The following is a 25,534-nucleotide window of genomic DNA, read 5'->3' as shown; positions in this document are numbered from 1 at the left end:
TTTTTAAGACAGGGTCTTTGCTCTGTCACCCAAGCGGGAGTGAAGTGGTGCAATCAACCACAGCTCACCGCAGCCTTGACCTCTCGGACTCAAGCAATCTTTCCACCTCAGTCTCTGAAGCAGCTGGGACTAAAGGCATGTGCCTGGCTAATTTTTAAAATCTTTTTTTTTAGAGATTGGTCTCACTCCTGGGCTCAAGAGATCCTACTATCTTGGCCCCCTAAAGTGCTGGGATTACAGGCGTGAGCCACTGTGCCTGGCAGCTAAATTCTTTCTTCCTTTTTACTTCCCAAAACTTGGCAAGGAATTGTCAATTTCATTTCCCAATATTCCTTTCAACAAAAATATTATTATTTTTTTATAGTAAAAGAGAAACACTCTAACCAGACAAGCAGCAATCAAAGAAGGCAAATCTCTAGCCTCAGGAATATATTTTCCTGGCTTAATAAAAACTCTAGTTAAAAAAATAAAAAGAAAACAATCAACCAAACCACAAACCCAACAACAAAACCCCAACAAATAAACAGATTCATAAACTCTCAAAATGGAATTCTTCTTTCATCTAAAAGAATTCATTTCTGTACAACCTTGAAGAAATATTAGCATCAAGATTAGTAACAGGCAACTGTTGACTATCTATTTATCTTGGAAGATAAATGTTTCTAAGTTTAAAAAAGAAGGATCATTAGAAGGGAAAATAAAAACCCATTTCCATTTTCTCACACAAAACGTTGTTTAAATTTAAAAATGCCTGTTTCAATATGTTATGAGGACAAATCAAGGTATAAAAATCACAGGCTACTAGGTATAAGCATGACTATGTTAAAAAAACTATATATGCATGTGTGTGTCACATGTCACCCAAACTACAAATACCTTTCAACCCTCTCTAGCCATGGCTACCTATCCCCATTTCCTGCTAATCCTTCCTCCAAAATCTATCTCAAATGCATTTTATCACTGCTCACCAAGGTAAGATTACTGTAACAGCTACCTTTATATGGTCTTCCCACCTCCACAGTAGTAGGTTCTCAATTTTCACAGTGTATATGAATCACCGTGTTTCCTGTTTGCAATGCAGATTCTACTGTGTGACCCTCAAATATTCTGATGTGAGTCTGCACTGAGGAAGCAAAATCTGCATTTCTAACAAGCATTCCAGGTTGTTCCCCTGGTCTGAGACCACTACCCCTTTGGTTGTCCTCCACAATGCATCAAAGTGACATTTCTAAGTATAAAACTGATCATGTCTCTCCAGTGTAGAAATCACCAGTAGACCTCCATTGACTACAGAATACAGACCACAATTCTTTGTATTTCACAAAGGTTACTTCACTAGTTGGCTCCAATCCACTACAAACCCTTAGGAATTATTCTGTTTCCCTGGACTCCTTTCTCTCTTGCACCAGGTATTGTTCCATTGGTCCCTATCTACCCTTCTAGGCTGTGGGTTCTTTCACATCAGAGACTCAGTTGCTTCCTCACGCTGCACAGTGCCTGCCATAAACAGTGTGAATAAAAAGATGATCTGTCAACAAGGCTTTGTTAGCGTGATGGCTAATTTTGTGTCAACTTGACTGAGCTACTGGGTGCCCAGCAATCTGGTTAAACATTACTCTGCGTATATCAGTGAGGCTGTTTCTGGATGAGATTAGCATTTTAATATATAAACTGGGTAAAGCAGTTTGTTTTCCCCGTGTGGGTGGGCCTCAGCCAACCCATTGAAAACCCAAATAGTACAAAAACTCTGACTAGATGAGGAAGAATTCATCCTCTGACTGCTTCAAGCTGTGACCCTGTACTTCTTCCACCTTCAGAGCCAACTAGCTAAGTAAACTGTGAAATACAATTGTGGCTGTATTCTATACTCAATGGAGGTTCACTGGCGATTTCCACACTGGAGGGACTTCTGACTTACACCATGGGCTTTCCTGGGTCTCAAGCCTGCAGACTGTCGATTTTGGACTCCTCAGCCTCCATAATCATGTGAGCGAATTCCTCACAATCAATTTCTTTATATATCTTTTTGTCTCCTGTTGGTTCTGTTTCTTTGGAGAACCCTAACACGCTACTGATGCAGGTGAAGGAAACAGAGTTTTCTGCCTTTTTTCCAATTCACTCAGTTAAGAGACTATAATAAGAATTCAATATAACCAGAAAGATTAACTTTTTTGAATAAACTGTTTAAATAAACAAGAAGGAGAAGTTGAAGGCCAGGTTAGCTACGTAAGTATGTATTTTATGTTTCTCATGCAGACTTTTCTGAAAAGTTATATAGTTAGCTCATTTAAGTGACTTTTCAGAAAAGTCTATGTGAGAAACATAAAATACATACTTATGTAGCTAACTTTACTTATCCCTTATAGTCTCATGGACTGTAATTTATAGAACTCTACGTAATTAATAGAATTACAAAGTAGGAAGATTTAATAGAGATCTAGTCTAACCACTCTTAGAAACAGAGACACAGAAAAGGTAGGTAATTTGTTTCTCAACTGTGTTCCCATATGCAAAGTACCACCCCAGAGTAAAAAGAAATCACCAAACAAATCTGGGTAAAAAAGAAACCAGTGGTCAGATATGTTCTAGCTACTAATCAATATAAAATGCCCAAGTCTAGGCCTTTGTAGCCGGGATACTAAAACTGGTTTTCCTTACTTTCAACATTTTCCCCCTTCCAAAGCACACCCTTTTCTTCAAGGCTGAGCTTGGCATATTGAGATCCTGACTCATCTTGACTCTTCCACAAATTTGAAGTGTCACTCCACATTTTTTTTTTTTTTTTTTTTTTTTTTTTTTAGTAGAGATGGGGTTTACTCATGTTAGCCAGGCTGGTCTCAAACTCCTAACCTCAAGCATTTCGCCTGCCTCAGTCTCCCAAAGTGTTGGAATTACAGGCGTGAATAAGTTGCGCCCAGCTAACTTTTCAGAGCCATGATATCCTGATTGTTAATACTATGAGACTGCACTAGATAATTTCTAAATTTTCTAGTAACTTTCAGGCTCTCACCTCTTCCAGTTAAAATATGTTATAATTTTGTTCTACTTCCTACATCCTAACCCATATCCTTCCCTGAAGACTGTAACACATAGTGCCTTTTTTCTTTCCCTGATTTACTATTAAAGCAAAATTTAGAACTGTACTGTTTGGTGTGCCCTGCACAAACAGACGTAACTGTCTGTATTCATTACTAGTGTTTTAATTGTGCTATCAGCCATGTCTTCCCCTCAGCTAAACTGTGTAGTCCAAAGAGGACAAGGAACATCTGATTATATCCTAAATATTTCACATATAGTTGTAAACTTTGTCACATATTACGTATACAATTTACTGTCATGTGCAGTTGATATGGTTTGGCTGTGTTCCCACCCATATCTCATCCTGAATTGTAGTTCCCCCATAATCCCCAGGTGTCATGGGAGGGACTGAGTTAGAGGTAATTGAATCATGGGAGCAGTTACCCACATGCTGTTCTCGTGCTAGTGAGTGAGCTCTCACGAGATGAGATGGTTTGATAGGAGGCTTTTCCCCCTTTGCTCAGCACTTCTGCTTCCTGTCGCCATGTGAAAAAGGATGTGTTTGCTTCCCCTTCTGCCATGACTGTAGGTTTCCTAATTTAACTCACAGTTCCTCCCCAGTCCTGAGGAACTGTGAGTTAAATTAAACCCTTTTCCTTTATCAATTACCCAGTCTTAGGCAGTTCTTTATAGCAGCATGAGAATGGACTAATACAGTCGAAAACCCTTACATTAACTTAAAAAGAAAAAAAAACTGCCTACATGCATGAATGCTTTCTTGTTTTTGGTTTATAGTCTGAAAAAATTCTACTTCATACGAACTCCAGTGTTCTCAAAAGCTAAGTGACATGTCAGACACATTTTGTTAACATATTTAATAAGATTCAACAACATATATCTGCTAACCATATTTGTCAACAAAATATGATTCAAGTAACAGTCTTTTCTATTTGCTAGTGATGGCATTATAAAGAAGAAAGTTGAAAAAAAGAGCATGCTGAAAACATACTAGGAAAAAAACTTACATGCTAAAAAATATTTGAAATTGTAAAAAATCATCAAACGATTAAATCAAAGAAACTCAATTCAGGTTGTTGCTGTAACATAATAAAGCTGATATCAAGATCAAACAATAAATATCATAAGCAAAATAACAAATAAAAACTTTTCTGTACAAAAGACAAATTATAAAACTTCCATACTGTGCTTACACAGTGATGGTAAATAAAAATCTTGCAGCATGTAATTATTCCCCAAATCCAACTGTGATTAATTAAATAATGCACCTACTCTTTATAAGTTCCTGTTTCAGGATCTTCCGTCATGACGTCGTGCAGGCCTTCCACTGAGATGTTTATAATCCCACAGAATTTATCTTGGATAACACTAGAATAAAAGAAAAGCAAAACAGGTTAACTGGAGTACTAGAACAGGTTAATTTTTTTTCCCCTAAATATCCTCTTGAACAAGAAGAAAAATTTCAGTTCCAAAATACAAAAGAAACTTTCAAAATATATTTCTTAAAACAAAAATTTTAACTTTGCCTATAACAGTATAAAATTCTTTTTCACTAGATTATTCGTATGTTTAAATACTAGATGGGTAGATTAGATAGAAAAGGACTATTTTAATATTCTTGGATTTATTATAACAGTGTTATGTTACTTTTATAACTACAAAGACAAACATACAGAGTATTGACAAGTAAAAATTCCTGCTCTTCTAATGACACTGTAAAGAAAAAGGACATGCCATATTCCGGAAGAAAATATTTGTAAAACAAGTATCTGTTAATGGACTTGAATCTAGGATGTAAAAAGAACCCTGAAAACGCAGTAAGATGACAAATAATTTCAATTTAAAATAGGAATCAGGTGCAGTGGTGCAAGCCTGCTGTAGTCCTAGCTACCTAGGAGGCTGAGGCAGGAGGATCTCTTGTCGCCAGGAGTTCAAGACTGCAGTGCACTATGATCACACTTGTGAACAGCCACTGCTTTCCAGCCTGGACAACAAAGAGAGATCCATCTCTTAAAAGAAACAAAACAAAAACACTTTTATAAAAAAAGGCAAAAATGTGACAGACATTTCGCCAAAGATACACAGATGACATGTGAGCATCCTAACAGGGTGCTCATCATCATTAGGCATTAGGGAAATTCGAATTAAATAATAACAAATATTTTTTTTAATTTAGTGTGTGTTTTTTTTATTTTTTATAGATTTGGCAGTAAATCTGTAAAAGTGCAGATTTTACAGACTTTTATAAAGTCTAAGGAGGAAAACAGACAGGCAGTAACACAAGTTTTTCAATTAACTTTTCAAAATAGTTATATAAGCTAAAACTGATGATGCAATACTTTTTAATAATAGCAATCCCAAGACAGAAATGAATCAGAACCTTAATCACCTTAGAATTTTCTCAGCTCTAACCAGACCATAATTATGCTATTTATATATCGTACCTAATTAATATTTAAAGTTATTCTTGCATTATTATATTTTAAAAACAGAAAGTAAGTCAAGTTAGGGTAATTTAAGAGACTAAACAAGTTTTTAGGCACTAAAACTCACAACCAAATAAAATATTCCCTTAACTATATTTATCTGCTTATTTCTTTCAACGGGGTTAAGCAAAGAACGACAATTTATTGAAATAGTCAAAGGAAGAAACAAGCCCTGATTTATCAGCTTTATTCCAGAATTTCTACAACAGTAGAGACTACAACAGTAGTAACATTAAAAAAATAGTTTTCCACTTTTCCCACCAGAGGAGGAAGAGCTGACAATCGGAAGAGCCCCTGAGCAAGGAACAAACTTAGCTGAAATCACCTACAATTGGCAAGCAATAATAACTGAGATGGTGGAGTATCCACGCAGCTGCCAGCAGCTAGAGCCAAGACTGAAATCCAGAACCTTATATTGATCAAACCCAGAGGGCAGTGCTCCAGGCTTGACCTCACCATGCTGAGAAACTGCTTTTCAGAGGGCTTCTACAGAGCTCACAGCTCATCTTTTAGAAGAAGTCATCTCTAGCTACTCTCAGTTTCTGGGCTTTGCAGGACTCCCTTCAGCCTAGAGCAATGTAGCTTCTGACCCTACAACTCCATAGACAGAGGACATCCATTTTTGAAATCTAGAGGCCACACTTCAGTCTACCTCATGAGATAGCTCTGTTGGGTGGATAACACTGGTCTCCCTTCCTGAAGACTCTGCTTCTTTGCCTTCTGTGAGCATAGCTTCTTCTGGTCACTCTTGTTCTCTAGCATAGACTTCTTCTCTGGGGGGTCCTTTGGCATCATTATTGCCCAGGGGAGTACAAAGGACCACATAAGGGAGTATGATTGTTGGTAAGAAGCCAATATCAGTCCACATCTCAAAAAGAGATGGTAGCAGGCTGAAGTGGTTTGGTGGACATGGGAATAAAGAGAAAGGGGCAGATTTGACAGATGTTTAATAGGTAAACATCACAGGATTTGGCAACTAATTGGCTATGGAAGATAAATGGGAGGAAAGAGTCTAGGACAACTGCTGGGTTTCATCTTGAGTGGATGACTTGGCTAGGTTAGTGACTTCACTCAATACAATAGGAGGTATAAAAAAAGCAAAGACATAAGAGAGAAGATGATAAAAGTGGCATCCTAGAAAATGAGAGAGTGATCAACACCAAAAGTCAAGCAATCAGATAAATCAGGTTCTAAGCTGAGGAAGGGGACTGACAATTCTTTCAAAAAGCTTCACCATGGAGGGAAACAACAGTGTAATAACCAGAGGGAGTGCAGGGTTGAAGGGGTGTTTTTTTTGGCTAAGGGAAATGGATCAGTAGAGGTTGAGCAGCTGAAAAGTGCAGGTGACAAGATGGTGGCTGAAGGAGCAAGATCCCAGAGATGGGATGAAGTGGGATCATAACAGAGGCAGGGCTGAACAGAAAGGATATCTCCTTGCATGAGGCAGCAGGACACAGATGGATACACTCCCTTGGAGGCTGATAGGGGGCGGCAGAAATTCCTGCATTTTGAACTTTCCTCTCTCTGTGAATTAGAAGGTGAGGTTATGTATTAGGCATGTGGGTGACTAAGTAGTTGGGAGCCAAATGGTGAATGTTTATAGTACAGGGTCCTGACCAAGGACAAAGATTGCTCAATGGCACTGAGGTCCAACTGCAATTGAATGCCCTAGATTTTTAACAGCCCCAATCTGTATACTTCTATAATTTTTAGTTGCTATATTTTACACCCCAAGCAAATATTCATAGGAAGAAACTGAGTTAGGCAATTCAGGTTTGGAAGATTGCAAAGCTGGTAATGTTTGAGGATGAGTGGTTTAAAGAGCTGAGGGTATGAATCAGACGGCTGAGTTGACCACAGGGCACCAGCTGGGTCAGGTAGAGAATGGGGTTGCGGGGGGGGGGGGGAAAAAACCCTAACACCAAGTGCAAGCATCAAGGTTTATGCCAAACATGGTGGCTCACACCTATAATTCCACTTTGGGAGGCTAATGTGGAATAGTTACTTAAAGCCAGGAGTTCAAGACTAGCCTAGGCAACAAAATGAGACCCTTGTCTCTACAAAAAATAAGAAAATTATCTGGGGGCAGTGGTGCATGCCTGTAGTCCCAGCTACTCAGTCCCAGCTATGAAGATGATTGCTTGAGCCCAGGAGTTCAAGGTTGCAGTGAACCATGATCGCACCACTGCACTCCAGCCTGGGTGACAAAGCAAGACACTGTACATTTAAAAAAAAAAAAAAAAAAAAAAAAAGGTTTAGTGGTAAAGAGTAAGAAAACTGGAAAATATGAAGTTACAATAAGACAGGATATTAGCGTTTTGAGCATGGAATGTATGGATAAAGTGGAAGTGCACAGATTTGAAAAAGAAATCCAAGTCTTGTAGGGCCAATTGTAAGGCCATGCTTGAAACCATTCAGGGTGGCAGAATGTGTGATGAAGACTGCAAAGCAGATTCGAGGCCTCAGTGACTCCTGCAAAGTGACTGTGAGACTGCTAGAGAGCTGGTGACATAACCAGATGGCAGGGACATTCTGACCCCTTCTAGACCTTATGGAAGTAGCAGAAAACTGGTCAGCATCAGAGCCTCAAATTGTGGCTTCACCAGTGACTTAACTACGTGGCCTTGGGCAAGTCAATTTAACCTCTCTATGCCCCACTTGCCTCATCAGTAACATGAGGACATAATAATACGCACAAGCAAAGTGCTTATAACAAGGCCTGCCACACATACTAGAGCACTGCTTAAATGTCAGCATCATCACAATTTCTCATTTGAACAATGAGGGGTTAACAGTCATTCTCTAAGTCTCTTAAACTTTTTGGTCTTGGTATCCTTTTACACTATTAAAAACTGCTGAAGATGCCAAAGAACTTTTTAAAAAATGTATTATATCTGTCAATATTTTTCAGAAAAGAAACCTGAGAAAATACTTTAAAAATATTTACGCACTTAAAAATGTAATAAACTCATTACCACAGGGCACCAGTTGGGTCAGGTAGAGAATGGGGTTAAAAGGGAAAAAAATAAAACAAAAATTTTTCCCCACACATATTTTCCAGGACACAGCCTTGCAAATACTTTCGTCATTCGAATGGAAACATACAACTTTTCTACTCAGTAATTCTCTGCATGGTCATGGAAAACTATATTAATAAATCTAGCTCCTCTGAAAAATACTAGCAAGAAAATAAGCTAAAAAATCATAGTGGAAATTGACTATCTAAAAGTTGAATTTTTTTGCATTCAAAAATGATCCTTATAAAGACTTTTATATACTAAATTATTCCTCTGATTATGTTTTATTTTTTGAGTACACACACACACACACACACACACACACACACACACACAGACAGCAGCACTGCCCTCCCCCAACAAAACCATTCTTCAAGACCATAAGAAATAACTAAAATGATCTGTATGTAATGGGATAAGAAGAAATTACCATCCTATGTGATTTTGCTGTAAGAAACAATGCCCAGTGAAGGCATGCTAAGGTTCCATGAAAAGGAGATGATTAACGACTACTATAGAACTGTTTGGAAAAAAAAAAAAAAAATTTAAGCTAAGCAAAAATGCTTGAATAGTTATTTAAAAAGTCACTTGACAGAATTGGGTTTTTTAAAAAAGTGATATAAAGGAATTTATCAGAGAATTGGTAATTAAGGAGCTACGGGTACAACTTCAACATTACAGGTATTGGCAAATGATGAAAATAAAGCTATACAATATATAATTACAAGGTAATCATGAACGTATATTTTAAGAACAAACCAAAAAGCCAACTCTGTTAACGTTACTGAAGTTATATGAAAAGGTAATTGTATCGTGGGATTAAATTCCTGGAAAAGTCTTGTACACCACACAGCTCAGGTCAAAATGAAGACAAAATGCTCTGGAAAACAGTGTTACATGATCAAATGGGGATTTTGACTGATAATGATGAAGACACCAGTGTCAAAGTTTGCAAGAAGCATTTGAATAAAATTGTATCGTGAAATAAAAAAAAAAATCTCTAAAGCAAAATTTCACATTTAAATATGCATACATGTAATTAAACTAACAAATTGATATAAATAGATATTTGACTATTTTGTTAGAGCTTTAGAATAATAACGTATTCCAGTTGCCCAAAAATATTTATACTCAATGACCTTTCTCTGAGCTCCAGAACCCGAAGTCCACCAGTATCCTTCTCATCCACTCTTGGCACTCTCACAATCATCTCAAACTTGAGATCCAACACCAAACTTACAAGTGCCTCCCCAACAAAAACAAGGAAACCAAAAACAAAAAAGAAAATCAAAAACAGGCTCTCTTCCTGTTTTCCTTAACTGAATAAAAAGCATCTCTATCAACCCAGTGACTCATGCTAGAAACCAGGGATTCAGTTTACCTTTCTTCTCATTCACCCTTCCAATTTACCGTTCTCATTTACTCAATTCATCACCCAATTATGTCAAATTTATCTCTGAAATTTTTCTTGTTTCTCCTCCTCCATATTCCTACTATTAACACTGTGCAACAAGCCAATTCTGTCTCGAATTTAGAGTTTAAACTACTGCCTACTTTCCCAAACAAGGAAACTTCTACTCTTGACTTCCTCTAATCCATTCTCTATACAGCAGACTAGAATGCTTTTACAAAATCAGGTATCTTTTCCTTGCTTTAAAGCGAAAGTTTATACCTTTCAATAACTTTCCATTACATTTAGAAATCCAAGCCCTTAATCCTAGTTTACTCAGCCCTATATGACCCAGCTCCTGCCCAGTGCTCTGACCTTATCTAGCCTCACACTGTTCTCCAGCTTCATAAGCTCTCTTTAACACTTTCTAGTTTCTGGGCTTTCACAGGGCCTTTCCATCTGCTAAGAACTGTATAATCTGGATTTACCTAGTCAGTAGTGTTTATACTAAGACTACAACTACTATATAACAACACTGAAGGTATGGTCGTGATTCTAGAAGATGGTATTTAAGGATGCTTCATAGATGAGAAGCAGGTAAAAGAATAAGGGAGCTTCAAAAGCCAAGGCTTGAGAAACTGCACTACAACATAAAAACTTTTGCTCCTCAGAGCCTCAGACAAAAATACAAACTTACGTATTAACTCGTGTATCATAAAAAATATATGACAAAAAACAATAAGGTTGCCAAAAGCCAAAGATCCAAACTAACAACAGGCTAGGGTTTATGTGCATGTACTGAAAATTCCACGGACATGGGAAGAAATGGAGACAAAAGAAAACCAGAAGACAATGTATAAATGTAAGGTCTCCACATTATTCAGGATAAGAAAACTACTTTCTACTAAATTATAATGTCCTCTATCACACGATGTCTCGGAATTGAGTCAAGCAATGAAACAAGGCACATCTAGGCCAGCAGGAGGTATACTATACATTCTTCTCTCTCATACTGCTTTCTCCAACATTTCTCTTTTAATCCACCAGGCTTCCGACATTAAAAGAGTGCAGCCATACAAGCTTACTAGCTTCAGCAAAGGGATGACCAGTGGTAGAGGGCACTTAAAAGGGTTCATACAGGTAAGTCCAGTACGAGGAAAGTCAAACATAAATTTTAATAAGAAATAAGAAGGTCTAAATAAAGTCTGATAGTAAACAGAACAGCCTGTTTCGCTTCACATAATCCACATTCCTTCCTCTTAATGGAGCACATCGTACTTTAAGTTCAAATATACATTTTTCTAGTTTGGAGATTAGTAACAGAGGACCAGTAAAGGAGTTGGAGCTGTATTAAAAAACAAACAAACAAACAAAAAAACCCAGGTCTCAACAGAAAAGGTTCATTTGAGATCAACTTGGTAGGAAGGCCTGGCATTAAAGCTGTTTGTTGGAAGCTTGAAAGATTCCCTGGGCTTTCTTCGACATTTTTTTTTTTTTTTTTAACACTGTGTAAGAATAAATACAGGAGATTTTACTGTTTTTTTGTTGCTGTACAGCTAAGTTAATTCAGCAAAAATGTCCTAATTACTTGTTGGTCCTCCTTCACCTCAAAACTTAAAACTTAAATGTTTATATAATGCCTAGAGGCTCAAGAAGTGTCCACATATGTATTACATCTGAATGTTCTATTTCTTGACCTCAGGGGTAATTGTGTGTCTACTTCTGTATGTGATGTATTTATCAATAACAGTTTTAAAAATGTTTATAGGGAAAATATTCGTTATGCATTAACACTGATGCAGGTGAGAGCTGGATAAACTCTACTACAAAGTACATAAAGCAATAGAAAAGACAGCAAAAATCTGTCCAATGGTTACTCAAAAGACCCAGAAGGCCATGAGGCAGAGTAGATCAACAGAGCGACCCTGGTTTTCTAGTTGAGTCTAAATCAATTAGAAGTTATATTTTCAAAAAGCAAAAATTTTGATAGATTTTCTGAACTGCCTTCCTTGAATTTAGGAATTTTGTTTTTGGATAAAAATACTTTGTTACATAAATTTTTCTGAACTTCACATAGGCAGCTGTGTTGCTTGTGAACATCTTTAAGAGGATATGATTTAGGTGATAAGAAGTGGGGCATGGTGAAGTTTTCAGCTTACCTTACGTATTTCTGCACTGTTTAAATTTTTTCCCAATGAACATGTACTTTTAGTAATTAAAGAAAAAAACATAATTAGAGTTGTAGGAGTTGGGAGGATATAACAAAAAAAAGAATACATTATTAAAAATGTCTCTCAAGGTGAACAACAAGATCAATCCTCCATAACAAAACAAATTACTCAGGAAAAGTAATATTCACTTAAAATATATTCACATTTTCTGCTGAAATTATAATCCCAGAAAAAGTATTAAGCTAAGCAGGGAAAAGCCAACCATCATTTGAAAACTCTTTGGAGTTGGTGGGGCTTTACTTTATTTATGCAATTTCTAATATATCTTAAAACTACTCTTCAGCTCCTTTCTGGTTTTCTCTCAAATACATTAACATAGTGGTTCTCAGTGTGCGGTCCCAGACCAACAGCATCAGCACACTTGTGAAATTGAAAACTCACAGGCTCTATTCCACATCTACTGAATCAAGAACTCTGGCTTGGATATTCATTTGCAGAAGAATGAAACGGGACTATTTATCATTGTATACAAAAATCAAGTCAAGATGGATTAAAGACTTAAACATAAGATCTGAAACTACAAAGCTACTGGAAGAAAACACAAGGAAAACACTTTCAGACACTGGTCTAGGCAAAGATTTTATAGCTAAAACCTTAAAAGCGCAGGCAATAAAAACAAAAAAGACTTCAGAAGGACTATTTTAAATGAATATGCTTCTGCGTGACAAAGGAAACAAGAGTGAACAGAAAACACACTGAAGGGGAGAAAACATCTGCAAACTATTCATCTAACAAGGGGCTACTATCCAGAATATACAAGAAGCTCAAACAACTCAACTACAAACAAGTAAACAAAAAAGCCACAAAATAATCCCATTAAAAAGTAGGCAAAAGACATGAATAGACATATCTCAAAGGAAGACATACAAATGGCCCAGAGGTATACGAAAAACATTCAACATCACTAATCACTAATTGCATTTGAAATGAAAATGAAAACCACAATGAGATACCATCTTAGCACAGTTGGAATGGCTATTATTAAAAAGACAAAAAATGACAGATGATGGTGAAGATGCAGAGAAAGGGAAACTCATATACTGTTGGTGGGAATATAAGTTAGTACAGGGATTTCTCAAAAAACTAAAATTAGAACTATCATCTGACCCAGCAATCCCACTACTGGGCATTTATTCAAAGGAAAATAAACCAGTATGGATACCTGCACTCCCATGTTTACTACAGCACTATTCACAATAGCAAAGATCAGGAATCAACCTAAGTGTTCATCAACTGACAAATAGATAAACAAAACTGTGGTATACGTACACAGTGGACTATTACTGGGCCATAAAAAAGAATGAAGTATTGTCATTTGCAGCAACAAAGATGGAACTAGAGATCATTATGTTAAGTGAAATAAGCCAGGCACAAAAAGGCGACTATGATATGTTCTTACTCATATTTCGGAGCTAACAAAAAGTTGATCTCATGAAGGTAGAGAACAGAATGATAGATACTAGAGGCCAGGAAGGTTGTTTGTGTATGCAGAGAAGAAGATGAAAAGAGGCTGGCTAATGGGTACAAAAATCTTGTTAGATAAAAGGAATAAGTTTTAATGTTCAATAGCAAAGTAGAATAGCTATAGTTAACAATAATATATTGTATATTTCAAAAAAGCTAGAAGAGAGGCCTTGAAAGGTTCCCAACACATAGAAATGATAAACAATTGAGGTGATACCCCAATACCCTGAGACCTGATCATTACATACTCTATGCATGTAACAACATCACACGTATCACATAAATATGTACAAATATTATCAATAATACTTTTTTAAAAAAGAAAAAAACTCTGGGAGGGGTAGAAGGAGTCAGAGGCAGCAAACTGTGTTTTTATAAGGCTACCAGGTGATTCTGAGTTTGAGAACCACTGTATTATGGTATAATAAACAGTATTGCATTTTATTATAATTATTTTCATTTCACAATATAAACCTGATAATTATCATTTGGTTTAAATACTCCCAGATAACATGTTCCAGGCTAATTTCATATGGATTGCATTTTTTAATAATTAAAAAACACAAATTTGGGGGAAAAGGAAGGACATGAACATGAAAGATATAATGCTTAAGAAAAAATTTTAAATACATATTTGTGGTTCAGGTAACTAGTAACAAACCAACGAGCATGGTCACTTACTATAATGCCTAACATTCTGCAGAGGTCTACACAAGTACAAATTCATGCTAATGAAGAGAAAACATTACATTACTTCCATGACTTCAATTACTATCTACATTAAAGATTCTCAATCGAGGGTACTAACATCTCCTAGGGATTCTCTCAACTTCCACAAGGTCTTATTCTTCCCCACCCACCTATCTCCCAAAATCATGGCCCAACTGGTTATTGTTACTGTAAAGGGTGTATCATACACTTCCAGTGTACTGGATAAATGAAAGTTTAAGAATTATTGGTCTTTACCGTAAGACCTCTCTCCTGAATTTCTGCATGCTATATATTTCCAATTGGAGATCTAATAAGAACCTAAGATTCAATCTGTCTAAAACTCAACTCATCATTTTACCTCACTCCTTTTCTTTCCTGAGCTTAGTGAATACAGCACAAAACTGCCTAAGCCAAAAACCTAACATGTTTCACTTCTCCCTCCCCTGCTACCCCTCAACCAATCACTAAGGCAGTTCATTTTACTTTCAAAGTACCTCTTGATCCATCTATCCTTTTTGCCAGTATTCTGGCCCAGGCCTCCAGAATCTCTTCCCTGGATTAGTAATTCAGATTCATACTCAACTAATTCTGGCTCCAGTTTTATTGTTCCTTCCAGAGAAAGGGAACTTTCTAAAGGGTAAATCTAATCATTTCACTCTACTGCTTAAAATCCTTCAATCAAGATAAAGCATGTAACTACAAAGCTTTCATCACCTGATCTCTGTTTCAGGCTTTAAATCGCATACCATTATTCATGACTCCAGCCGTACTGAATTGTAGCTCCTGAAAAGCAGTATCTTCTCTTCTGTTAAACCCTCTGACACGGTGTTAGCTCTTTTCACTGGGCTAATTTCTATTTATTCTTCATGATCCAGTTTTGACGTCACTTTTTTTCATAAAACCATCTCTCACCTCCACATGTTATACTCAGTAGCATCTCTAAGTACAGTACTTATCATCATACTGTGCAGTAATCATGTATCTCCTCCTCTAAATTTCAAGCTCTACGTAGAATAAGAACTATGTCTATTTTTTCATATTACAATCCTAGCACCAAACAGCAATACACCATGAAACTGAAAGCATGACTTCTAGTCACAGAGACTCAAAAATTGTTACAAGCTGTCAAAATTTGGGACAGTTACTTAAACTCTAAGATTCCTTACCTGTAAAGTATAGCTAATACCACCTTTCAAGGCTATTCATGGATTAAATATATATAATATGTGAAACATTTGGCACAATGCTTGATACACAGAAATGTTAGCTATTATTACTTAGTACGCATCAAAGAAAATATCTGCTAAATGAATACACTATTCACAAATTATTAAAAACATATTTTAATAATGCTAACCTCATATAATTCATTGTATTTCCAAGTATATACTTCTATAAGGAGGTTTCAGTTTTAATCATGTCCATGGCACCAAAGTTTCTTATAGACAATATTTACTTGAGTTATAAAGCAGAATGTTCAAAAAGAATGACCTGTGCCTCATTTTCAGGAACAATCTGTTTATGAAGTCGAATCTGCTCCAAGCCAGGACTTTCTAGAAAATTTGGATTACTGTTACAAATTGAGGCAGTTACATTATACCTTGCTGACTGATAAAAGCTGTAGTATTCAAGTCTATTTTCCCTTGAGTTTTCTAGTGCCTTTAGTTTTTGTTTAAATTGAACAACTTTGTAGATCAAAAAAATGATTAAAACACAAGCTAAGATGAAAAAAGCCAGCAAAATGTCAAAAGCCTCATTCAACTTCTCAACTTCTTGTGTACAAATCAGAGATGTTTTCCCTGACATTGAAGCAGCATCAATCGGTAGAGCACTGTTTTTTTCCAAGTTCAAGGTAACAGAAGTAGTAAGCTGTATCTGCACAGGTAACACTGCTGTAGTCTCTAATGGATTACCAAAGGCATTCTCTTGAAAAAATCTACCGGCAGGTGAAGTAGATTTTCGTTCCCAGAAAGTAATGCTCTCAGTCTCAGTATTTTCCAGAGGATTGCCACTGGTGGTTACTTTAGGCCAGGCCATCATTAGTGCAGTAGTCTTGTGATGAATGTGAGGAGATTTTACAACAACCCAAGCTCTGGATACATTTGTTGAAGACGTAACACAATTTGTAATGTTAATATAACGTAATGCTCTGCCACGCATGGATGGGGGATTCTGACAATAGACGTTTAGGGTAATGGCTGAAGATGTTAGCCAGTCTCGAAGGCCCGCAAGTTTGCAGTTACATTCCCAAGGATTAGAATTTGCCTGAAGATGAATCAATGAAGACAATGGCTTAAGGACCCTTGGATGCAAGTCTGTAAGATTATTAAATGACAGATTAAGGATCTTCAAAGATGTTCCCATGTTTTCAAATGTATCATTATCAATGCTAACTATTCTGTTTCTATCTAACTTAAGGTAAATTAAATTCTTTAACAAACTAAATGTGTCAGAATTTAAATTCTCTAAATCATTATGACTTAAGATCAAATGTTTAAGATTATTAATTCCACTAAATCCATCCCTAGTAATATTTCTAATTCTTGAATTTTTCAGAAGGAGATATTCCAAGTTGACAAGTCCTTTAAATGCAAAGGGCTGTATTACTTCAATGGGATTATGAGACAAAGAAAGTCTTCTAAGACTTTTAAGTACTTCAAAGGCATTTGATGGTACTTTTGTTAAAGTATTACTTTCTAGATACAAACAAGCAAGGTTTCCAAGATGCTGAAAGCCTGAGTCTGATATCCTCAAAATGTTATTGTTTGATAAGTCAAGTATCCGAAGAGCAACCATACCAACAAAGGTACCACTTCCAAGAACAGTGAGGCGATTCCTTTGTAGATTTAAGTACTGAACTGAAACTAGATCATTAAATACTCCTCTTGGAACAAAAGATACCTGATTAGACTGTAAATATAAATTACGAAGATTTACCAGTCCCTTAAATATTCCAGGATCTAAGCGTTTGATAAAATTATTATTTAGAAATAGAAAATATAGACGCCTCAATTGAACAAAGGCTTTTGGATATACATACAGAATGTTAGAATTATCTAAATACAGTGCTACAAGAGAATGAAGTCCTGTTAGTTCACTTTCATTTATATAAGATATATTATTTCCAGTCAGATACAGAAAAACTGTACTTTCAGGAAAATTCTGAGGAATACTCGAAAGGCCTAGGTTACGGCAGTTAATTTGTCTCCCAGTGCAGAGCTGACAAACAGACGAACATCCAAGTATTTCTTTGTGAAGTAATAATAAAATATAACAGGTAACAAGCAGAAACAGTCGTAGGCAAAGCAGAGAAAACTGTAATCCATACATATCCCTGTTCTTGGTTTTTCTGTTCAGATCAGAATTGGCTATAAAAAGAGAAGGTAAAGCTTAAATCATCAAAACTTCATCAAATGAATACTTTTTTTAATACTATAACTTCTGTATTGTTTTAATTAGGATCAGCCAATAATACTATCATAAATCATACTATGGTAATAGCATTAAATGAGTATGGAATACATTCTAGAATTATTAACATGATCAGGCCATTAACCCATTATTTGACAAAATAGTTCAGATTAATGAAACATTTGCTAAGTTAACTTAAAAATTACAATTGATTACAACATAGGTGACAAATGATACAAGAATGAGAATCTATGAATTTAATATGTCCCTTTAACAACACAGCCTAATATCAAACATTATAATTTATAAAAATACAAATTCACTACAGAACAATTAAACTCTAAATTACAGTTTTTCACAAAACTATTTTTCATGTCAGCTATAAGTCCATACTTAAGTAAATAATCTTACCAGAAACAGGAAATTCATATTATTAACGCTCAGCTGATTCAGTAAAGGTTTTCTTTCTAAATCTGAAGAACGACATTTCCACACTCCATTTTGTTCTGTGGCACTGCTGACCTCCACCCCACCACCTTTTTTTAAAGTCACAGTTTGCTCAGGAAACACCACTCTTCACATTGGTTCCTTTAGAGTCAATGTGTAAAACAGAGGTTGCCATGGATACAGGAAGCTGAGCGACAGGAAGTAATTTTATCTGTGTTTCAAAAGTATTACTGAACGGAAATCTCGGGAACTTATTTTTTCTGAATGCAGTTAGAGTTTTCCTAACATACACATCGAAACATCTCCTATAATTTAAAAATCATAGTTTTTACAAAATACCTGAAACCCTTAGTTATTCAGAACCTAAACATAAACAACAGACTCTAGCTATCAACAACATAGCTATTAAATGGAAAAGACTAGTTGAAATAAGATGCATAGAGAGTAAGATAATTTTTGTAGGCTTTATAACGAATAAAATATTTACATTGTTTTAAATACATATTGAAGACTTCAACTTTATGCTTTATTCCTTTAATAAAAATAGGAAAAAACAATTTAGAATGGTGAACACAAATGTTGTTATATTATCCTCTAGTGCTCTTTTTAAAAGTTTCAAAATATTTTTGGTGGCAAAAACTACTGGGTACTACTTAACATGTTAAGGTACTAACTAGTAGTAAGGTATTAATTAGTATTAAGGTACTAATTGGTTGCCATGGGTTATAAGACGGTAATAAGCTGCATACCAAATTACTGACATAGGTTATCTTTGCAAGAAAAGTTGGGGAGAATGAAAGAGGCGATGTTTTGCCCTATATATATCTGAATTAGTTTGAATCTTTTAGAACAAAAATGGGGAATTTTAATGTAATTTAAGAATTTAAAGAATTGAATATAAATTATTTATATTATATATTGTTCAGTCATTAACTTTCCAAAAGGCTAGTTGCTTAAGCTTTCTAATTCGTTCATTAATATTACTAATACCCTGATAATATTCCTAAAATATCAATAGTTATATAATTGTATAGAACTTTTCTTTGATGTTAAAGCAGTTTTATTTCACATCAAGACAACAATTACTTTAGATAATAATTATGTCTACACTAGATACCTGAAATAATATCTAGCACTATCTTTCTATGACTAAAAATTCAGAAATGCATACTGAATAGCAGATCTTTATCAAAATGATTTATGATTCTTATAACTATCCTTTATGGTTGGCTATTGTTACTGCTATTTTATGCATTAAAAACTAGAAAACAAAACAAATGACAAAAATGACATGAACTTGAGGTAGGGCTAGGTTTCTCAGGTCCACTTGGTTTAGTACTTCCAATAACATACAAAGTGATATGAGGCTTGTCCCACGGATTTTTCAATTGCATAATATAACTTAAAGAGTTAGGAAAAAGTCAGAGAAAGGGTCTTTTGAAATAAAAATTAATTTAAAGGGAAAAAACCCACACAGTAATATAACCAGAGTATTAATTTTGTTCTCTATGGCAAAAATAGCCAACACAGTCAAAGAATACTTGTTAGTTCTCCCATTCTGTAGGCTGCCTGTTCACTCTGTTGATAGTTTCTTTTGCTGTGCAGAAGCTCTTTAGTTTAATTAGATCCCACTTGTCAATTTTGGCTTTTTTGCCATTGCTTTTGGTGTTTTAGTCGTGAAGTCTTTGCCTATATCTATGTCCTGAATGGTATTGCCTAGGTTTTCTTCTAGGGTTTTTATGGTTTTAGGTCTTACTTTTAACTCTTTGATCCATCTTGAGTTTATTTTTGTATAAGGTGTAAGGAAGGGGTCCAGTTTCAGTTTTCTGCATACAGCTAGTCAGTTTTCCCAACACCATTTATTAAGTAGGGAATCCTTTCCCCATTGTTTTTGTCAGGTTTGTCGAAGATCAGATGGTTGTAGATGTGTGGTGTTATTTCTGAGGCCTCTGTTCTCTTCCATTGACCTCTATATCAGTTTTGGTACCAGTACCACAATGTTTTTGTTACTGTAGCCTTGTAGTATAGTTTGGAGTCAGGTAGCATGATGCCTCCAGCTCTGTTCTTTTTGCTTAGGATTGTCTTGGCTACGTGGGCTCTTTTTTGGTTCCATATGAAATTGAAAGTAGTTTTTATCTAAGTCTGTCAAGAAAGTCAATGGATAGCAGTGAATCTATAAATTACTTTGGGCAGCATGGCCATTTTCACGATATTGATTCTTCTTAACTATGAGCATGGAATGTTTTTCCATTTGTTTGTGACCACTCTTACTTCCTTGAGCAGTAGTTTGTAGTTCTCCTTGAAGAGGTTCTTCACATCCCTTGTAAGTTGTATTCCTAGGTATTTAATTCTCTTTGTAGCAATTGTGAATGGGAGTTTACTCATGATATGGCTCTCTGTTGGTCTGTTATTGGTGTCTAGGAATGCTTGTGATTTCTGCACAATGATTTTGATTCCTGAGACTTTGCTGAAGTTACTTATCAGCTTAAAAAGATTGTGGGCTGAGACGTTCTTATATAATTTGCATTAGGAGGTTTTTCTTAACAAATGGAGCTTGAGAAAATGGAACTTAAAAAATTAACTATATACAGTGACCAAACTTCATAACAAACTATGGAAGAATGTGAAAACCCTGGCACGGTGGCATACACCTGTGATATCAGCACTTTGCAAGATTGAGGCAGGAGGATAACTTGAGCCTAGGAGCTCAAGCTGAACCTGGGCAACATGGTGAAACCCCATCTTTACAAAAAACATAAACAATTAGTTGGGTATGGTGGTGCGTGCTTGTAGTCCCAGCTGCTGGGGAAGCTGAGGTGAAGGAATCACCTGAAGCTGGGATGTCGAGGCTGCAGTGAGCCATGACTGGGCCACCATACTCCATCCTGAATAATAGAGTGAGAACCTGTCTCAAAAAATTAACAAATAATCAAAAAAAAAAAATACACAATTATTGTGTACTATAAAATCAAGATTATATAGTTTAAAGGTACTGTGCACTGTGACTAAGGTACCACTGGAATTTTAGAGCTGTAAACACCAAATAATACTTCCAATGTATTTTCTATGTCATCTCTTCCAGATAAGTATCTATAATGTACTGGAGAACCTCAATAAATACTTTCTTAATGAATGCACTTGATTTCTAGAGAGAAGACAGAAAGAATGATTTGTTGTCCCTTTTATGAACAACTTAAATAAAACGAGAGATGTAATTTTAAGTGGCTGGAAGAAGTACCTTACTTTAATAATGAAATTATCTAGGATTATGATCTCATTTTTTGATAAGACTAATAAAAATGACTCAGAAATAGTAAAACAATAGACAAAATAGCATTACTTGAGGTACTCAATAACCTGGCAGAATAGACATTAAGAGTAAGATGGACTGGATTTGAATTTCAGTTTGGTAGTTGACTTTGCGTGGGTAATTAGGCTTTACTAGTCTTGATTATACATTTAAAGGTTTAATAAGGCCAGACACAATGGCTCACGCCTGTAATCCCTGCATTTTGGGAGGCTGAGGTGGGTGGATCACCCGAGGTCAGGATTTCAAGACCAACCTGGCCAACACGGTGAAACCTTCTCTCTACTAAAAAAACAAAAATTAGCCGGGCGTGGTAGTGTGCGCCTGTGATCCCAGCTACTGGGGATGCTGAGGCAGGAGAATAACTTGAACCCGGGAGGTGGAGATTGTAGTGAGGCGAGATTGTGTCACTGTACTCCAGCCTGGACGACAGAGCGAGACTGTCTCAAAAAAAAAAAAAAAAAAAAAAAAAAAAAAAAAAAAAAAGGGTAGAGATGCTCAAACAAAAAAAAAAAAAAAAAAAAGGTTAATAATGTCCATCTCCCTAGGGCTGTTGGAAGAATCCACTGAAATGTGTATGAAAAACATATTGTATAAAGGCTATCACAAATTATGTGTTCTATTAGTTATTATTTACTTCTTCTTATCACCTTCTTCACACATAAACTAGATGAATGTGGGAAAGCTTCCAAAGAAAGCTTTCTACCTACTAAATAACTGGTACCATCACACAGTTAGTCAAAATGATTAATAGTAGAAACAATTATTTACCGAGAGGTCATGTTCATTAAGCATTTTAGAAGGCATTATTATATATACATTCTCCAATTCATCATAATAAGCCCTAGGTGCTAGCTGTTAACACTGCTTTCATTTGAAACATGAGAAAACAGAATGAGAGAAAACTGGTCCAATGTCACATGAACTCTACGCAGAACATGCATCTGAAGCTAAATCTAGCTTATCTCTCCATCATAATGCGTTTTTTTCTCTCTGGGACTCTGGAGAGAATGAAAGCAGAAACTCAAGGAAAAGAATCTCCAAAATAAATAAATAAACAAACAAAAAAGATATTCCTCAGGCTATGAAGGAATCACTTGCGACAAACACATGCATCATCTACATGGGGAAAAACTAGAAAGCTCAGGAGACTCTCATCATTTTCCTCCTGAGTACTTTTTCTGTTGTCATCCTTGTTGGAGCTAGCTACTCTGTGTACAATTACTTTTCTGTATCATTTCAACTACTTTGAGGATCTGAACCCAATACAGCATTCTCACTGATTAACATCTCTTATTCTCATTATAAAGCAGTTTGAGGTCCTGAAACATCAAAATAATCTCATTTGATCATAGTGTAGTTTTCTCTGGTGATATGTTTGAAAGAAGCTTCTCATACAATGGTCAGTGATTAATTAAGGGCACCCAGTGTCTATAATATGACTGCTACATATGAAAACAGTTTGCCAGAAGCCTTTATCTAATTTGCAGACAGGGCATCATTCCTAGATATGAGGAAAGCATTGAGAACGTAGTCCCAAATTCACAAGCATTCAGAAACTCTCCTAAGAAGTCAGGACAGGAGACAGAAGACACAAATTGTTGTTCTAAGATGCCAGAGTATAATAAATAATAATCTATCCTAAAGGTGAAATACAATGTGTCCTCAGTACACAGCATGGTGACCTAGCACATAACAGCATCTTTAAAACATTGCTGTTGTATTAGTTAGTGTCCTAAAGTTGATATCAGAAGAAGAAGTGAGTATTTTAATTCTAATGTATGTTTCAAGAGTAAATTTGTATTAAAAACGAAAACCAAAATAGACTATTCCCATTCAAATCCTAATGTAGGAAGATAGAAATACTTCAAAAAGTGTGGCACTTTGGGGGAGGAGGAAGTGTGTGGAGGGGAATATCTGGTTTTCAAAGAACTTTCAGAAGCTTAAAAAAAGTTTTATAAATGATTATAACCTTTCAATTAAAAGTCGGCAAGCCAAGGAATTAATCATTTACCTTCTTTCTCAATGAAACTGCTTTGTATACAGATGAAAGGAGTGAGCATCCACTTGTAACATCAACTGTTCTTTCTAACACTTGTCTACACCCTCCAGCTTCTGCTGGATTAAAGCTAATAAAATTCAGCTTATAATTATTAGCCAATTCAAAAATAGATACCTCACTCAAATTATGCTGGAAAACCAGTCCCCAAGCTCACAAAAGCCAAAGATACATATGCATAGCTTATACCAAAAACAAAAACATTAAAAGCTGCATGAAAGAGTTTTTTGTCCCAGTAGAACTGAAATAATCAGAACCAATAATTACTACAAATTACATTAGATTATACACAAAAAGGAAAACATGTATAATGTAAAGATTATTCTTTTGAACTTCTAAGGATATATAGCCCCTTTGTAAACCATATATTCAAAGAGTGGTTATAGGGAGCAGAATTTCAGCATCCGAGGTCCTGAAACTTCAAAGTAATCTTATTCATGTCTCTATTGTCCTCACATAAAAATGCAAGAAAGGAAATTAGACACCATTCAACATACCCAATGAAGACTGTTCCTTTTACAGTCAACTCTGGCAAAATAAAAATTGTAAAGAACTCTCCCCTTGTTACTTCACTGACCTTTTCCACAAATTACTATATAATCAGATAACATGAACTAAGTTAGAAATCAGCTCAGACTGTATTTTGAATAAAAACATCAACAATAAGAGCAACTGCTCAGAGAAAAGGCAGAGCAATATGGCAAAACAGAAGCCTCCAATGACCATTTCCTTGTATCACTCCACTGGAGCATCAATTAGCAGAATAATTTTCAGAATTATCCAAACAAGAAAATACCTTCACAAGAGCTAAAGAAACCAGGTGAGAGATCACAGTACCTGGTAAATAAGAAAGGGCACACTGAAAGGAGCAGAAAGAAGAGTCTTTCATTGCCTACACCATTCCTACACCAACCCCAGGCAGCACAGGGCAGAGAGAGAAGCTGTGCTCTTGGGGGAGAGAGAGAAGAAAATATGCAGACAGCTTTGCCTTGGAAGCTACTACCAGCAGCCCTCCTCTCTTTCCCACTGCCCAAAATAAATCACAGTACTGGGTCCAACTCCAAACAGTATAGCACAAAGATAAACTCCTTCCATATGAGGGGAGAGGAAAGTGAGTAAAGGCCTTTGCCTGAGAACCCTGGATTCTCAAGTCCCTCAGGCTAGGGATCTTCACATGCAAGAGAGTCACAGCACACCTGGCCTTAGGACACTCTCTAGGGCTGCAGTGTCCACAGGCTTAAGAAACTTAACAGTCAGTCCCTTTTAAATTCCTGAAGACCCTCTGAAGAAGGACATGTAAAAACAAGGCCAGACTGTGAAGACAGGAAAAAAAAATACCTAATTCGTTAAGGCTCAAACATTGACATACCTCTATAAGTATCAAAAACATTCAGCTAAATATGATTTTACATCATATTTATCAGACTAAATAAATCATCAGTGATCTATCCTGAAGAGACGGAGATGTGCAAACTTTCAGATAATTCAAAATAGCTCTTTTGAGGAAGCTCAAAAAATTTCAAGAAAACACAGAAAATCAATTCAGAAACTTATCAAATAATTTAACAAAAATACTGAATTTTTTCTTTCTGTTTTTCTAGACAGAGTTTTTTCAGACACAGTGTCACTCTGTCGCCCAGGCTGGAGGGCAGTGGCATGATCTTGGCTCACTGCAACCTCTGCCTCCCAGGTTCAAGTGAGTCTCCTGCCTTAGCCTCCTGAGTAGCTGGGATTACAGTTGTGTACCACCACACCCCACTAATTTTTTGTATTTTTATTTTTTGAAAATCAAATGGAAATACCGGAGTTGAAAATACAATGGACAAATTGAAAAATTTATAGGTTCTCAACAGCACAACACATCAAGCAGAAGAAAAAATCAGTAAGGTAGAAGATAGAATATTTGAAAATACAGTCAGCCTGGGGTGTCGTGGCTCACACCTGTAATCCCAGCACTCTGGGAGACTGAGGTGGG

At 36.0% G+C, this 25,534-nt stretch overlaps 2 protein-coding genes across 3 annotated transcripts in view; both read right to left on the bottom strand.

The window, feature by feature from the left end:
• The window catches only part of IPO11 (importin 11), a 210,053-nt gene that overhangs the window by 32,463 nt on the left and 152,056 nt on the right, over positions 1–25,534 (bottom strand). For both annotated transcript variants that reach the window (XM_017548572.2, XM_017548574.2), the window contains exon 28: positions 4,309–4,404. In XM_017548572.2, the coding sequence (XP_017404061.1) occupies positions 4,309–4,404 (96 nt within the window). The remainder of the gene's footprint in view (positions 1–4,308; positions 4,405–25,534) is intronic.
• Positions 15,661–18,553, bottom strand: LRRC70 (leucine rich repeat containing 70). The gene is made up of 2 exons (XM_017548577.2): positions 18,158–18,553; positions 15,661–17,703 (listed from the first exon to the last, which is right to left on the bottom strand). Exon 2 carries the CDS (start codon positions 17,663–17,665, stop codon positions 15,797–15,799), a length of 1,869 nt encoding a protein of 622 aa, XP_017404066.1. The 5' UTR covers positions 17,666–17,703; positions 18,158–18,553; the 3' UTR covers positions 15,661–15,796.

Source organism: Cebus imitator, unplaced genomic scaffold, assembly GCF_001604975.1.
Source record: "Cebus imitator isolate Cc_AM_T3 unplaced genomic scaffold, Cebus_imitator-1.0 Scaffold211, whole genome shotgun sequence".
NCBI classification, from domain to species: Eukaryota; Metazoa; Chordata; class Mammalia; order Primates; family Cebidae; genus Cebus; species Cebus imitator.
This window is presented reverse-complemented; position numbering and strand designations above follow the sequence as displayed.

Coding starts and splice junctions, on each gene's coding strand:
- LRRC70 (XM_017548577.2), bottom strand. CDS start 17,665: ATGTATGGATTACAGTTTTCTCTGCTTTGCCTACGACTGTTTCTGCTT.